Genomic DNA, 14,870 nt, shown 5'->3' on the forward strand with positions numbered 1-14,870 from the left:
GTTTGGTCCCTGAGATTTAAAATCAATAGAAGTAGTCCCTGAGATTGTCCACTATCCATGATTTTGGTCCTTCCACTGAAGCTTTTGGCCGGAAGTTTGGGCAATTTTCAAAGCTTCGTAACTCAATCGTTTCTTAACCAAATTCGACCCATAATATATCAAAATGAAGATAGGAAAGTAGAGAATAAGATTATAAGCCCAATGGTTACTGGAGATAGTCGGAAAATAGCCTCAAAATTGATTAGTCCGAGGAAAAACTGGAAAACTCGCCGGAAACTGAGTAAATTTTAAACGTTTATAACTTCTTCAATACTCAACGAAATTAAATGATTCAAAAACAACAATCATACTTCTCGACGAGAAGAAGAGAATGGTACCTTTTTTCAACAGCTAAATTGCCGTAGTTTGGCCGGAAAAAGGCTCGAAAGTTGCCGACTCGTTTTTCAACAGTCACTTTCTAGCCGTTTTCCGACCAAACCACAGCGAGTTAGCCATTAAAAAAGGTACCATTCTCTTCTTCTTGTTTAGAAGTATGATTTTCGTTTTTGAATCACTTGATTTCGTTGAGTATTGAAGAAGTTATGAACGTTTAAAATTTACCCAGTTTTCGGCGAGTTTCTGGCAAGTTTTCCAGTTTTCCCTCGGACCAGTCAACTTTGAGGCTATTTTCTGATCATCTCCAGCAATCATTAGGCTTCCAAATAGATATAATATTATTCTACACTTTCCTATCTTCATTTTGATATATTATGGGTCGAATTTGGTTAAGAAACGATTGAGTTACGAAACTTTGAAAATTATCCCAACTTCCGGCCAAAAGCTTCAGCGGAAGGACCAAAATCATGGATGGTAGACAATCTCAGGGACTACTTCTATTGATTTTAAATCTCAGGGACCAAACTTGTGGATGATGCAAATCTCAGGGACAATTTTGAATAAAAAGCCTAGAATATATATATATGCTCCTGTATATCTTATATACCAAAATTTTATTCGTTAAATTGTAAGTTTAATGATAAGGTAATTAAGAACTGAGTCCAAAACTTTGGTAGTAGTAGATTCGATGCATACTATATTTTTTTAGTGTTCTTGTAGTCTATTGCCACTCTTTTGCTAGAGTGACACGGGTCGAGATTTTTTCCTAATCTCTTTCATTTGGATCTTCTGAATTCTTTGGTTTTTTGCGTTCTTCGATGGGTTCTGGCTCCGACAGCCGACCCATCATGCCTACACCATCGTTTTCCGACCTTTAGTTGCCCAAAACTGGAATCAAGTCCTCCGATATAGGGAGAGAAGAGAATAGTGAGCAGAAGAAAGAAGATGAACAAAAAAAAAGTTAATTAATTCCCGACTTTTCATTTTTGATTGAACGGATATGATTGAAGAATTTGAAAAATCTGAATGGAATGGATCCGGAGAGGATCTTATTTCGAGTGGCACGACCACCTAAATAGTTCAATCATATTAAGTTTTTAATTCGTTAAATTTTAAGTTTACCGATAAAGCAATCAAGAACTAAGGACAAAAGTTTGGATGAGGAAATTTAAGATTACTAAAGAATTTTAAAATGATGAAATTTTATTTTTTAGAATTTGTGAAGTTTTTTGTTTGGTTAACTTAAGGTCATCTCCAATCGAGGGCTGGCCAGATGGCTCGTTTTAGCCCTCTGGTCCTCCAATATATTAATATTTTAATGAACAATACATGGTAATATTTGCCTCCGTCTCCAATCGAGGGTTAAAGGCCCATATGACTCGTTTTAGCCCTGTCATAAAAAACCATCTCCAACCGAGAGCCAAAAGGCCAAACATAATTTATTATTTAAAAACTACCACTTAAATTCAAATCCAACGGCTAAGTGACGTCAGCTAGCCGTTGGATTTTATTTTTGCTATAAATAGGGTGGATATTGGGCTATAATTCACACAACTTTGAATTCAATCTATTTTAATTCAATCTCTTTCAATTCAAGTTTGCAATGAATTCCAACTTTGGATCCTCTTCGTATTCCAACTGGGGGTCCTCATCCAATTCCAAATTGGAAGAAAAATGGGCGCAAATGAGACGAGAAGATAAGGAGTATGATGAAGAAGTTCAAGTAAGGCGCAACAAACAAAACAGAACAGTAGCCATGGTTGCGGCCATAATGTGTCAGCCAATTGAGGAACAACCTCAATGGGGTGGCTCCATTGCTGGTCACTCTTACAAACCACGAAACAAAGCGATGACGCATGCCAATCTGATGAACAACTACTTCAACCCCAACTCGGTGTACATATAAGAGGATTTTAAATGTCACATCCAGATGAGGTGTCATGTTTTCAAGCATTTACTTCATGATGTCCAGCAGGTCAGTCCATACTTTCGACAGAAGCGGGACAGAGCAAGCCGCCCTGGTTTCTCACCTCATTAGAAGGTTACTGTTGCACTCTAAATGATGGCCTATGACTCTCCAGCTGATTTGATAGATGAAACCCATGGTATGTCTAAGTCTACATGCCTTGATACTCTTGAACAATTATGTGACACAATTGTTCAGGTTTACAAAGATGAGTACCTTTGCGAGCCAAATTAAGAAGATATGAATCGGCTCATTAGCAAAGCTGAAGACCGTGGGTTTTCGGGTCCCACCAGATGGAAATGAGGCTTTAGCGGAAGGTCGAGAAAACCAACTTTTGTGTTAGAGGCAATTGCCTCATATGACACATGGATTTATCATGCTTTCTTTGGAGTCACTGGATCCCAAAATGATATTACAGTTCTTGGGCGTTCACCTCTCTTCAATCGCCTAACAAAAGGTAAAGCAGCTCAACTTGACTACTACATCAACGACCGTCAATATAATATGGGGTATTACTTGGCAGATGACATCTACCCAAAGTGGGCAACACTTGTCCAAGCAATTCCAAACCCTAGGAATGACGCGGAAAAGTTGTTTACCTTACACCAAGAGGCATACCGGAAAGACGTTGAGAGAGCTTTAGGTATTCTACAAACATGGTGGAAGATCATCAGCGAACTGGCAAGAGGGTGGAGTCGAGAAAATTTGGACTTCATCATGATGTCTTGCATCATGTTACACAATATGATAGTGGAGGATGAGCGAGATAGGTATATTGATGAAAAGTTTGATGACGACCAAGAAGATCCAAATAGGTCAAGAAAGGCTCGTGCAAAAATATATGATGGACCTAATTTCCCTTTCAATCTAAGAACTGGTAATATATTTATAAATGAGTACATGAGGTGCTATAAAATGATACGTTATCGTGCCACAAACAAATACCTACAACTAGGGCTGGGCACGGGCCGGGTCGGGCCTGAATTTGGAGAAACCTAGCCCTACCCGTTTTAAAATACAACGGGCCGGGCTGGGTAGAAGGGTTTTGAGTTTGGGAACTGGACCTAACCCGACCTATTTCAAACGGGCCGGTTCGAGACGGGTTCACGGGTCCAATTACTTTTTTTTTTAATTCAATTTTGGAACTACCCCGATATGCTAAGTAGAAGCAGAAGCAAAACCAACAATTTTAGACCCTCATTTGCACTACTCATAACACACAAAAAAACAAATCCTACAAACATTTATGTATACTCCGCACATGTTAACTTCCATGCATGTCCCGAAATAAGCAAACCATGAAATCCCAGATCTATAGTTTCAAACAGAACCCATTACACTTACGCACAAAACTACATCAAATCAATCTCACAAATAATCAAATTGTCCAAATCGGTAAATCGAACCAAAGACGTCATCTTTCCACGGATCCAAGACTTCCACCATCGTAATTACAAATTACATCAGTTGATGAATCAAAACAAAATCAGAAACCCACAAAATTCCTAAATCAGAAACCCATATAAATAAAAAACCCTAAATTCCTAAATAAAAAACCCTAATTTCCTAAATCAGAAACCCTAATTTCCTAAATCAGAAACCCTAATTTATAAATTACCTAGGGATGCGATGATGGAGAGTTAGGAAAGGATGCCACGATGGTGATCGTACCTCTCCACCTGGTCCAACCCTTCGCATGCCACCAAGATTGCAGATTTGCTTCCCCAAATAAACCTCCAACATCACCTTATCCTGCCTGTTCGCCGACCCCTCAAGCGAGTCAAACAAGGTCGAGTTGGGCCAGCAGCTTGTGCAACTCGAAGATTGTGTTGACCGTCACAGGTCTCGTAGAAGTGCATTTGCAGCATGTCAGGAGAATGAGTGGTCAAGATTGAGGTCTGAGATGGGAGCCTGGGCTTGAGAGAGGTTTGAGACGAGAAAGGAAAGAAAATGCAAGGAGGAGAGATCAAGGGAGGAGAATCGGGATAGAAAGAGAAGGTAATGTGAGGGGAGAGACGGAGAATAAAGTGAATTAGCCCAATTGGATGGGGGTCTGTGAAGTATCTTTGACAAAAAAGATAGATATTAGAAGGGGTAGAGAACGGTCTGGGCCGGGGGTCCGTTTTCTCAAATTTTTAAAACCGGCCCGCCTCGTTATTTACCAAGAACCGGCCCTCCCCGCCCCGTTTCGTATTTATAATTTTTGGACCTGCCCCGTACCCGCCCCGAACAGCAAGGATCCGCCCCTACCCGCGGGTCCAGGACCAGTTTACCCACGCCTACCTACAACAGGATCTTGTTGCACATATTTAAGTCAAAAGAAGCATGGAGTAGACATTTAAGTTTTATGTTGTTAAATGTTTTTAAAAATGTTGTTTAAGTTTCATGTTGTTAAATGTTTGTTTTTGTATGTTATATAATTTTTATGTTAGTTAATGTTATTTAATGTTGTTTCATGTTACTTAATTTAATTTAATGTTGTATAATGGCTTAGGAAGTTATAGGAAAAAATGGAATTTATAAAAATATGAAACAAATTTTGTAATATAGAAGTTATAGGAAAAAAATAGAATTTAAAAAAATATGAAACAAATTTTGTGAAATAGAAGTTATAGGAAAAATGAAATTTAAAAAAAAATAGGAAACAAATTTTGTAAAATAGAAGTTATAGGAAAAAAATAGAATTTAAGAAAAATATGAAACAAATTTTGTAAATTAGAAGTTATAGCAAAAAAATGGAATTTATAAAAAAATATGAAACAAATTTTGTAAAATAGAAGTTATAGGAAAAAAATAGAATTTAAAAAAAATATGAAACAAATTTTGTAAATTAGAAGTTATAGCAAAAAAATGGAATTTATAAAAAAAAATATGAAACCAATTTTGTAAAATAGAAGTTATAGGAAAAAAATAGAATTTAAGAAAAATATGAAACAAATTTTGTAAATTAGAAGTTATAAAAAAATATGAAACAAATTTTGTAAAATAGAAGTTATAGCAAAAAAAATAGAATTTAAAAAAAAATATAAAACAAATTTAGTAAAATAGAAGTTATAGGAAGTTATAGAAAAAATAGAAGTTATAGGAACAAAATTTGTACATAAAAAAATAATTAAAAAACTGTAAAAAAATAAAAAAATAAAAAATAACGGCTAACTGACATCAGCTAGCCGTTATATTCAAAATTTTATATGCTATTTGTGTCGGTTATAATCGACACTATTCCTTTTATTTATGTCGGTTATAACCGACAGTTTTAAAAAAAATTCCAACCACCCCTTCGGCCCTTTCAGATTTTATGGGGCCCACGAGCCTTTTGGCCTAGGTCTCGGTTATACACGGTTTTCGGGCTATTTTTGGCCATATGGACCCTTATGTTGGAGATGACCTAAAAGAACAATGTAATTTAAATATGAAATTTGTTATTTTTAAACTCTCACTCGTCACCCACATAAATTGAAAAAATGACACTTATTTATACGAAATTTAAAGTTAAAAATTAAAGGTCTTAAATTCCAAGTTTATTTTTATAAGCGAAAATTCTAAAATTTCTATATTTTTTAATCCAAACTAAAGAATTTGTGCATTTCAATTTATAAATTCTTACTTTTATCCAAATTTCAAGTTTATTTTCTTTATCTAAACATAATGTTAGTGAAATTAAAATATCCTCAAAATTAATAACTAAATATGGATGCCACTCAATACAACTGTCTAGTGGTATTCCACTTTCGTTTAAAAGTGAGAGGTAAATTCAAATCTTATAGATGGTAAATTCAATACCAAATTAGACTGCCTATTGTATGATTTAGCTGTAGTGTAAAAAAAGAAAAAAAAACTAAATATGGACATGAAAATTCTGATATTACGAATTTATCTCTAAAGAAAACACGTGCACTTCGAGTAAATTCATTTTCCAACGAAAAAAAGTCCAAATCTTCGTCTCGGTATCTCACCTGAGCTGCATCTCAAATTCCTCCAATGGCGAAACCGGTTGCAACCGCCGCGTCATCCCTCTCCCAAACCCTAAAGCGCTACCTCAAGAAACCGTGGGAGATAACCGGTCCGTGCGCGGATCCGGAGTACAAATTGGCCGTACCCGGCGCGCTCGAGTACCGGCTCGAGTGCCCTGCCACCACCAAGGTCCAGGCGTGCGTGCCCACCTCCAACCCGGAAACCGTTTACGATATCAAGTATTTCGCCCGCGACCAGCGGCGCAACCGGCCCCCGATCAAGCGCACCGTATTGAAGAAGGCCGATGTGGAGAAGCTGATGAAGGAGAAGACGACCTTCGACGTCTCGGAATTTCCGCCGGTTTACTTGACCGATTTCGTTGAAGAGGATTACAATGCTCAGGGTGGAGGCTACCAGAAATGAATTGGGTTCGTTTTCCTCCTCCAATTTTTCATTAATTTGATCATTTAAGGGTTTAATTAATTTAATTTAGGGTTCTTTTTTCGGGCATTGTGCAAATTGTGGAATTTTGTTATTTGTGCTTGAATCTTTTTGTGAAAATGTACTGATGGAGTGATATATATGCAAAAGTAGGAGTCTTTATTGAGTTTTGGAATAGAATTGTGCAGGAAGATTATCCCTTTAGTTTTGTTAATAGCTTGACAGCAATGAGAAAGGTTTTTTATGTTTCGGGTTTTTCGCATTGAAGGTTGTTTTGTTGGTTTTGAGTTTGCTGAGCTTGTTTTCATTGTGAGTTGCTCAGGAAGTTTGTCTTCCGAGGCTCAATTGGTTAGGAATTGCTGCTTTCAGTGGCAGTTTTGCTGTAACTTTGGATTAGTGCAATTTCAGTTTCTCTAATACTGAATTAGGTTGTATTTTGCTTCACTGGACCTTTCCGGGTGCTCCATTGTTGTGGCTTTTATAGCCGTGGGAGACTGAAAATCTTCGATCCAATGAGTCTTAGTTGATACAAGTTTGATATAGTAAATGCACCATAAACACTGTAGTTTACACCTTAAACCTTGAGGCTTACTCAGTACCTGATTCGAGGATTCAAAACATGGATCTTTTGCTTGGCTTTGAAATGGTGTACTGTTATATTTATCTTCTATTTTGGGAAAGTTAATTGAAATAACATATATTCATTACATAGTACAAAACCTTTCGTCCATTGCTGTGAGTCATTTGCCCATGGTTTTAGCATCATGTTGTCTGCATGGCTTGCAAGGCAGGCTGGAGGCCTTAGTGCTGATAACCTTGTATGTAGATAAAAAGCATCCATGGGATCTCACCTTTAGCTTCCTTGAACTTCTCGTAGCTAGTCTAACATCAATTTGTTGTGTATGCACATCCTGAACCTTTATATGGATATTAGACAAGATACTGTGTTCCAATAACTTCAATCTCATTGAAACTTCAATTTGTTTGTCGGAGATGCATCAGACAAAGTTTGCCACAATCCATGCTTTGGCTGGAGTTTGACAGGCATACTCTTGATATTTGACTCTGGTGGGTGATCACACTTGGAATTATGTTTTGATCTAATGGAAAGGTTGTTAGGTTTTGGCTCGTCAATTAGTGTCCTTTTCTGTTTAGGATTGTTTTAGGGAAAAAAAAGGGTGCACCGATTCTTCTCCTAAAAGGGCTACGAAAGAATCTTAGTTTCCTTATTCAATTTAGATTAGAAATCCTAGAAGTCTATTTGGAATTGGAAAGGAAGTCTAATTTCTGGAATAGGAATTATAATCTGTAAAGGACATGTAAACTGCACTCTATGCCTATAAATAGGGTGTGGCAAGGCTTAAATTTAAGAGAGGAAAAACCGTGACAGCCGAGACAAGAGAGAGAGAGATTAGTTCTAGGGTTTTGCAAAAGTTCTGTAATTCTCTATTATTAATCAAAGGAGCGGTGATTTCTCTACCCAGAGAAATCACAACTGGACGTAGGCAAAAGTTCTGTCGAACCAGTATAAGTCTTGTGTGTTTCTAAGTTTTCTATATTTGCTAGTTTAGTCTATTGCCGTTGGTTACATTAAAGAACAAGGTCTAGTGTGTGGTTTTTCAACAAAGATCCATGGGGATTTTTTTAGTTCCTTCGGGAAGAACTCATGGAAACATCCATCGGGAGGACTAGAGAAGAAAAAGGATATTTTTGCTTATTTTATTCTTGTTTGGACGGGCGTGAAAGAGACAAAGAGAAAGTCTTTAATTGAAGACATTCTAAAATTAAACCACAAAGTTTATTTCCTCTTGAAATGTGCAGAGAAATCAAGTATTCTGTACTCTCATCTCTTCATTTCTATCTATAGTGAACCACCCATATGAGAGTAATTTTAAAAATTATCTGAATCCAAACATGCTATTACTGGAATACCTGCTTTCCACAGCTGGTATCTTCCGTTGAATGATTTGATATCGAAATCCACTGTAGGAATTGCTTTTGTTTCATGGACGTCCATAAGTTGACCGATACCATCTCTTCTACCGATGGTTCTCAATTTCCTTTTAGCTATCTGGCTGCATCCTGGATGTGCTAATTTGTTTCCATAACTGATTGGGCCGTTGAAGATACATAGAGATAGAGGCTATCCTCATGCTCTTTCCTAATTTTTAGTTTTGCTTTTCCCTGTTCCTCTCCTTGGTTCCTGTCATTGTGTTTGCATATTTTGTCATTGTGTTTGCATATTTTATATCCTTTGGTTTCTCAGGTTATGTACTTATGTTTGGCGATGCTTGCTTATTGTTTTCGTGTTTATATTGTATCAATGACTCTTAGCTTGTTTTGACTTCTTGCAGGCTTACGGGATTCTGGAAAAAATATCTGTGTTATTTTGTTCCTCTCCTCGAACTGAAGAGATGCTGTTCATGTTAGCATGGATGTTTGTCTAGTCTCCTCACGTAATGAAATGCTGTGCTTGACATGAATAAGGGTACTTGATACAACCATTTTTTCCGATTTTGTTTGGCCACGAATGCATCTGTATAAAATCCAAATGCAACTGCAGTTGGGTGATGGATTACATTTTCGCTCGTTTCTTTAACTTCTAAGATTTCTACCTGTGATAATTTTGCGATATCTTGTCTGTCATTGTGATTTTCTTTCCCTGATTGCAACCATATGAAGACTTAGGGTGAGGATTTAGAACGAATATTAGCAAGCTTCTCTTATCTATATTGTTAATTTGTTATAGCCTAGAAAGGATGATCATGACCCTCCCTGTTTATAATTGTCAGTGTAGCATACTCTACGCTGATGAATAAGGTTATTAGAGTTAAATGCCTTAAACCTAAATTGCGAGGTTTGCCCGAACTCTGAATGTTCTATGGGGACCTTGCTTCTCATCCCTCTTTCCTTTAATCTTTAGTTGTTTCTAGCTTGTTTTGTATGCTGCTGACGTTTGAGAGAGGAAACTGCAATTGACATGGAAGGCAATTGAGTTTCCGGCAATTTGGCGTAAACGGTAGTTAAGCAAGTTTTGACGACAGTGAGCCGGAGTCTAGAAGAATGTCCCCGAGTGGATAAGGGGGATGAACATTTTATGCGCCATTGTTGTTCCAAATCTATAAAGTGAGCTCCCTGGCCTGGTGGAAATCTTAATATGCATTGTTGTTTGTGATTATTCCATAGTAGCTCCAGGCCCTCCCGGATTTTGGAAGACCAGGGTTTTCTTATACACCGGGATGTTTGGCTGATCAACTCTTGCTCATTGAACTTTTGGCCGCACATCCAGTAATTCCACCACCCGGGGCATCTAGCATTCCATGGCTCGGTGCAGCTATGCACCGGAGCATAATAGAATAATCGCACAACAAATGGTTACTGTTGTGATTGTTTAATTTCAACCATTTTCAGGTCTCCTTGATTACTAGCTAAAGGCTAAAGCTTAATGCGGATGTTAATTAAAGTTCACCATCATTGATTAAAAGGATAGTTTAGTTGCGGTCCCTAGTCCCTAATTATTGTTATAGACTCAAACTTTATGTATTTAGGTTTTAGACTAAAATCCCTCTCCACATAAATAGCATAATAATAAAAGATATGTAATAATGTCAATAAAGACTCCAACCGGTTTTTTGGTTTCATTTACATCACCAATTTAATTATTGAAATTTGCTTATGGGTTTCAACAAAAAAAAAAAAAAAAGCTTATGGGTGCATTCTAGAATTTTTATTTTTTTATTTTTTATAATATGAGTACATTTATATAATAAAATTTTGGTATATTTTACATTAAAAAAATTGGTGCATTTATATAAAGATGTGTATACATTTCACATACAAAAAATTGGTACATTTTATACAAAAAGGGGCACGCTTTATATAAATTAAATGGTACATTTTATATAAAAAAACAAGAGGTACATTTTATATATAAAAAAGAGGTATTTGTCGTTCCCCCCCTGAACTTGTAAGGAGATGCCAATTTCTCCCTTGAACTTTAATTTTTGCCAATTACCCCCATGAACTTTTGTAATTAGCCAATTTACCCCCTGATGTTAGATTTGAGAATTTTCCATCCAACTCGGTCACATGCTTGGCACATGCCAAATTTTTAAGGGTAAAAAAGTAATTTTATCCCTAATGTAGACATTCTATCTTTATTCTTCTTCTCTTCCACTAGTTCACTCCGTACAATTTTGTCTAAATTAGCTATAGAAGTCTAATTAGCAACTGAAAAATATTGGCTCAGTGCCCAGTTTACCAAAATGAAATTAACGATTCTTACTTCGAGTGCTTTAATAAAGCTAACAGCATCCACAAAAAATATGCAACAGACTTAACAGCCTTAACAGCCTTGCACCTAGCATCCACAAAAAATATGCAACAGACTTAACAGCCTTGCACCTAGCATCCATAAAAAATATGCAACAGACTTAGCATCATCCACAAAAAATCTGCTGCATAATCCTATTAAAAGACCAACTTAATCTCAACACCAAAAGTTTTCATTAACAGGACGAAATGCCTTCCAACACATTATAGTTATACTCTCCATGGTCTTGGTTTTTTGGCAACACGTTGGGGTTGTGATGCCATTTCATTAGCCTTTCTTGTGACTTGATTCACACGACCGCCTCGGTACACCTATTTGAACTCAACACGAAAGCAACAAAAATGTTAGCAAACCCAAAACAACAAAAATTAATGTATAACAAATACTTTTGTTTTTTAATAAAAAAAGACAAATTCTTGTTATTACATGTAGTTTAGAAGTTCCTTGTGGCCTAGTTTGAGATGGAGCGGCCCCCGAGTGATGATGTGCACCAGTTTCCTACATCAAAACCATTTATACTCAGTTATTTATGTTCACCTAGCGACTAGATAAGTGATATAACAAAACTCAAAATAAATACAATCCTTGTTGATCAAATTACGTCTTTTGTGGGCACAAAACCTTGTTGTGATTGTAGTAGCCTTTGTGGACAACTTCTTTTGTTGTGTCCTTCCTCTCCACAGGTTTGGCAATGCATTACAACATCATATTTCCTTAGCATTGTTGGCCCTTTCTTTATCTCATCTGGTGCTTTTGTTCTTTTGCCTTTAGGTCTTCCAGGTTTCTTGTGGTAAAAATGGGGTTTAATAGGCCTAAGGCCAGTTCTCTTCCACTGTTCTTTTCTAGGCATAGGAGCAATATACCCTTCATAACACCTATCATAAGCTAGCCTTTTGTAAAGTGAGTGAACAAACACTTTTGGACTAGCCTCATTCCTAGCAATTGCGGATATAACATGAGGACAAGGAATGCCATATAGTTGCCACTTCCTACAAGAACAAGTGTGCCTTTCCAAATCTACTACAAACATACTACCAACCAAAGTATGCACTTGATATTGATCATTCCCCGAATAATTGGCAAAACAATTGAAACCATCCATTTGATTTTTTTCAACAATCTTCAAAATTCTAGGTCCAACCTGTTGGGTCCACTTAGCTTCTCTTAGCCTAGCCATTCTCAACATCAAATATTTTTGAATCCTTTGTAACATCATAATAATCGGTTTATCTCTTGCATCTAAAATTGCAGAATTAAATGACTCACACATGTTATTCAATAACAAATCACACTTTACCGATGTTCTGAAATGAGATATGCTCCAATGGCAAGGTGGCTTATCAGCTAGCCATTTCACTGCCTTATCAGATTGATTATTCATCGCCTTAATTTCAGCTTCATAAGTAGGTACAGTAGTTGCCCTTGCTGCTGCCCACAATCTCTGTTTTAAGGCAAGTCCGGTGTGACCTGCACTTCTAAAATTATTATGCAAATGTCTAACACAATGTCTGTGTTCTGCAGTAGGCATCAGACTCCGTATAGCATCACCTAGCCCTTTTTGTTTGTCAGTGATGAAGGTCCAAACATTTCCATTCTCAATTCCCACATCCTTGAAAAAGATCTCCAAAAACCAAGTCCAAGTCTCCCTATTTTCTACCTCCACAACAGCAAATGCTATTGGAAACATGCCGTTATTGGCATCAACACCAACAACACTAAGGATCTGACCAAGATGGGGTCCTTTAATATGACACCCATCAAAACCCACTATAGACCTACACCCTTCTTGAAAGCCTTTCTTCAATGCAGCAAAGCATATGTACAACCTTTTAAAAATGGGGTTTTCACCTTGGAAATCTGTTTTTACTTTGATAGTACTCCCAGGATTTCTCACTTTCAACTCTTCCAGGTAATCCCAAAGCTTGGCATATTGCTCATCTATACTACCTTCCGTCACTTTTTTTGCAATTCTCTTTGCTTTGTAAACTTGGTTTTTTGTTATGTCAATACCATAATGCTTTCTCACAAGTTCCATGAAACCAGTCACACTCATATCGGGTTTTGATCTAAGCTCCTCATCAAACCGATCAGCTAACCATGAGGAGGTGGCAAATTTAGAATGCTCCCCCTTACACAAATGTGTTTAGGATTATAAGTTTTAATTCTAACTGTCGGTCCCTTCCCCACAAAAGAGGCATACAATTTCCATTGACAAGGTACTGCAACTTTTCCTGCACACTTGATCAGCAATCTGTTGGAATCATTCACTGCCCAATCTAGTGGTCGACAAACAGACACACCATAAGCCCTTATTGCCTCGCTGCATTGTTTCATGTTTGGAAATTCCAACCCTAGATGAAGAGTGGGATTAATTTTATCTGTCTCTCTCCTATATTGAGGTAGCTTAGGTGTTTTGAGTCTTCTTCTAACCCTCACATTCATCATTCGCATTAAACCCCTCAAACTGAACATCCACATCAACAAAGGAAGCTGCACACGGATCACTCCCAAGATTGTTTATGATTTTCCTTAAGTCAATCAGGTATAATAAATGCAGCCTAACTTGAGGAGATATGAGTGAAACCCATTGAAACACATCTGCATCGCATTCAATTCGTAAAAAACCCTTTATTTGGTGCCAATAGTAAAAACCTGCAGTCTCTTTATTATACCCAAGCACTGTAGCAGCCTCATACAGATCAAGCATAGACATATAATCTTTAGTATAATTGTCAACCCACTGTACAATACCACCCACATACTGACCAGCTTTAAAGTGACCACCATGGTGTATTTCAAGTGTGAATAGGTCATGATTACCTACAACAAATACATCACAATATAATCAGGATCACTAAACAACACTTGCTAACCAAATATCCACCAATATACAACATTTACTAACCTAACTTGCTAATTATTTAAAGAAAGTCAATAAAAGCAACAACTAAACATATTATATGTGCAAAGTTGATAGTATACAGGAAGTGCCAACAATGCTACACCAAAAAGATTATACCAGCAAAGACCTGCAACGTTGCTTGTTTGTTAGATCCCTCATCTCTGAAGCTTGAAGCAAGAGGGAATAATTTGCTTGGTTTGTTATCCAAACAAGTAGCAAACAGTTTGCTAAATATTTTGGGCCACAATCTATATGCAAGCTTCCAGCAAAAGAAAATAATTTACTAATTATTGGCTTTGCCTGTTATACAAACAAGCCTATTTATTTCGGGCACAATCTATGGAAGCAAGCATGAATCAAAAGAGTTCATTAACAAACAAACAAAAAAATAAAATACTGTATAGCAAATCAAAAGACCATAATACAGTAAACAAATTCGAGATTATGTAGCTTAGAGAAGGTAAATTCAGAGACTCGGCAAATGGTGTTTCTTGCTAAATACGAGGATACCTCGACTCAACAGCACAAGTTAGATCCACATCAGGGCCATGCTCTCTCCCATCCCCTTCTTGAAAAATTTAAAAGGTTGAATGGCGTGTGGGTATGGCTGGGCTGGGATTAGGGTGGGAGGGTGTGGGACGCAGAACTGAATAAAACAATCAAGGGACCCCATATACACACACGACTGGAAAAATAGCACACAAAGCAAACCTTTCACATATTAAACAAACTGAAAAAGAAAAAGTGAAGACTTACTGTATCTTGGAGGATGCCCACCATCCCTGACCACGATACTCATCGTTCTCAACTTCAAAACTCAAAATACCTTCAATATTTGGTAGCAATTTGTTAATTTCACTGTCTATTCTCCATATCTTTTCTCAGACTGTAACCCTAGA

General features: G+C 37.0%; 2 protein-coding genes across 4 annotated transcripts; one reads left to right on the forward strand and one right to left on the reverse strand.

Moving 5' to 3' along the window:
• The first annotated feature begins 6,236 nt into the window (after positions 1-6,236).
• Positions 6,237-9,370, forward strand: LOC126627201 (uncharacterized). Its single transcript, XM_050296646.1, has 2 exons — positions 6,237-6,723; positions 9,091-9,370. Exon 1 carries the CDS (start codon positions 6,323-6,325, stop codon positions 6,716-6,718), a length of 396 nt encoding a protein of 131 aa, XP_050152603.1. The 5' UTR covers positions 6,237-6,322; the 3' UTR covers positions 6,719-6,723; positions 9,091-9,370.
• A 1,632-nt stretch (positions 9,371-11,002) lies between these two features.
• On the reverse strand, positions 11,003-14,870 carry LOC126626825 (uncharacterized). Of its 3 annotated transcripts, none has more exons than XM_050296229.1 (4): positions 14,728-14,870; positions 11,691-13,889; positions 11,496-11,567; positions 11,003-11,380 (listed from the first exon to the last, which is right to left on the reverse strand). In XM_050296229.1, exons 2-3 carry the CDS (start codon positions 13,120-13,122, stop codon positions 11,521-11,523), a joined length of 1,479 nt encoding a protein of 492 aa, XP_050152186.1. In that variant the 5' UTR covers positions 13,123-13,889; positions 14,728-14,870; the 3' UTR covers positions 11,003-11,380; positions 11,496-11,520. The 3 variants fall into 3 exon arrangements, with proteins under 3 accessions (XP_050152186.1, XP_050152184.1, XP_050152185.1); XM_050296227.1 differs by having other exon boundaries at positions 11,671-13,889; XM_050296228.1 differs by lacking the exon at positions 14,728-14,870 and adding an exon at positions 14,482-14,601 and having other exon boundaries at positions 11,671-13,889.

Source organism: Malus sylvestris, chromosome 6, assembly GCF_916048215.2.
Source record: "Malus sylvestris chromosome 6, drMalSylv7.2, whole genome shotgun sequence".
NCBI classification, from domain to species: Eukaryota; Viridiplantae; Streptophyta; class Magnoliopsida; order Rosales; family Rosaceae; genus Malus; species Malus sylvestris.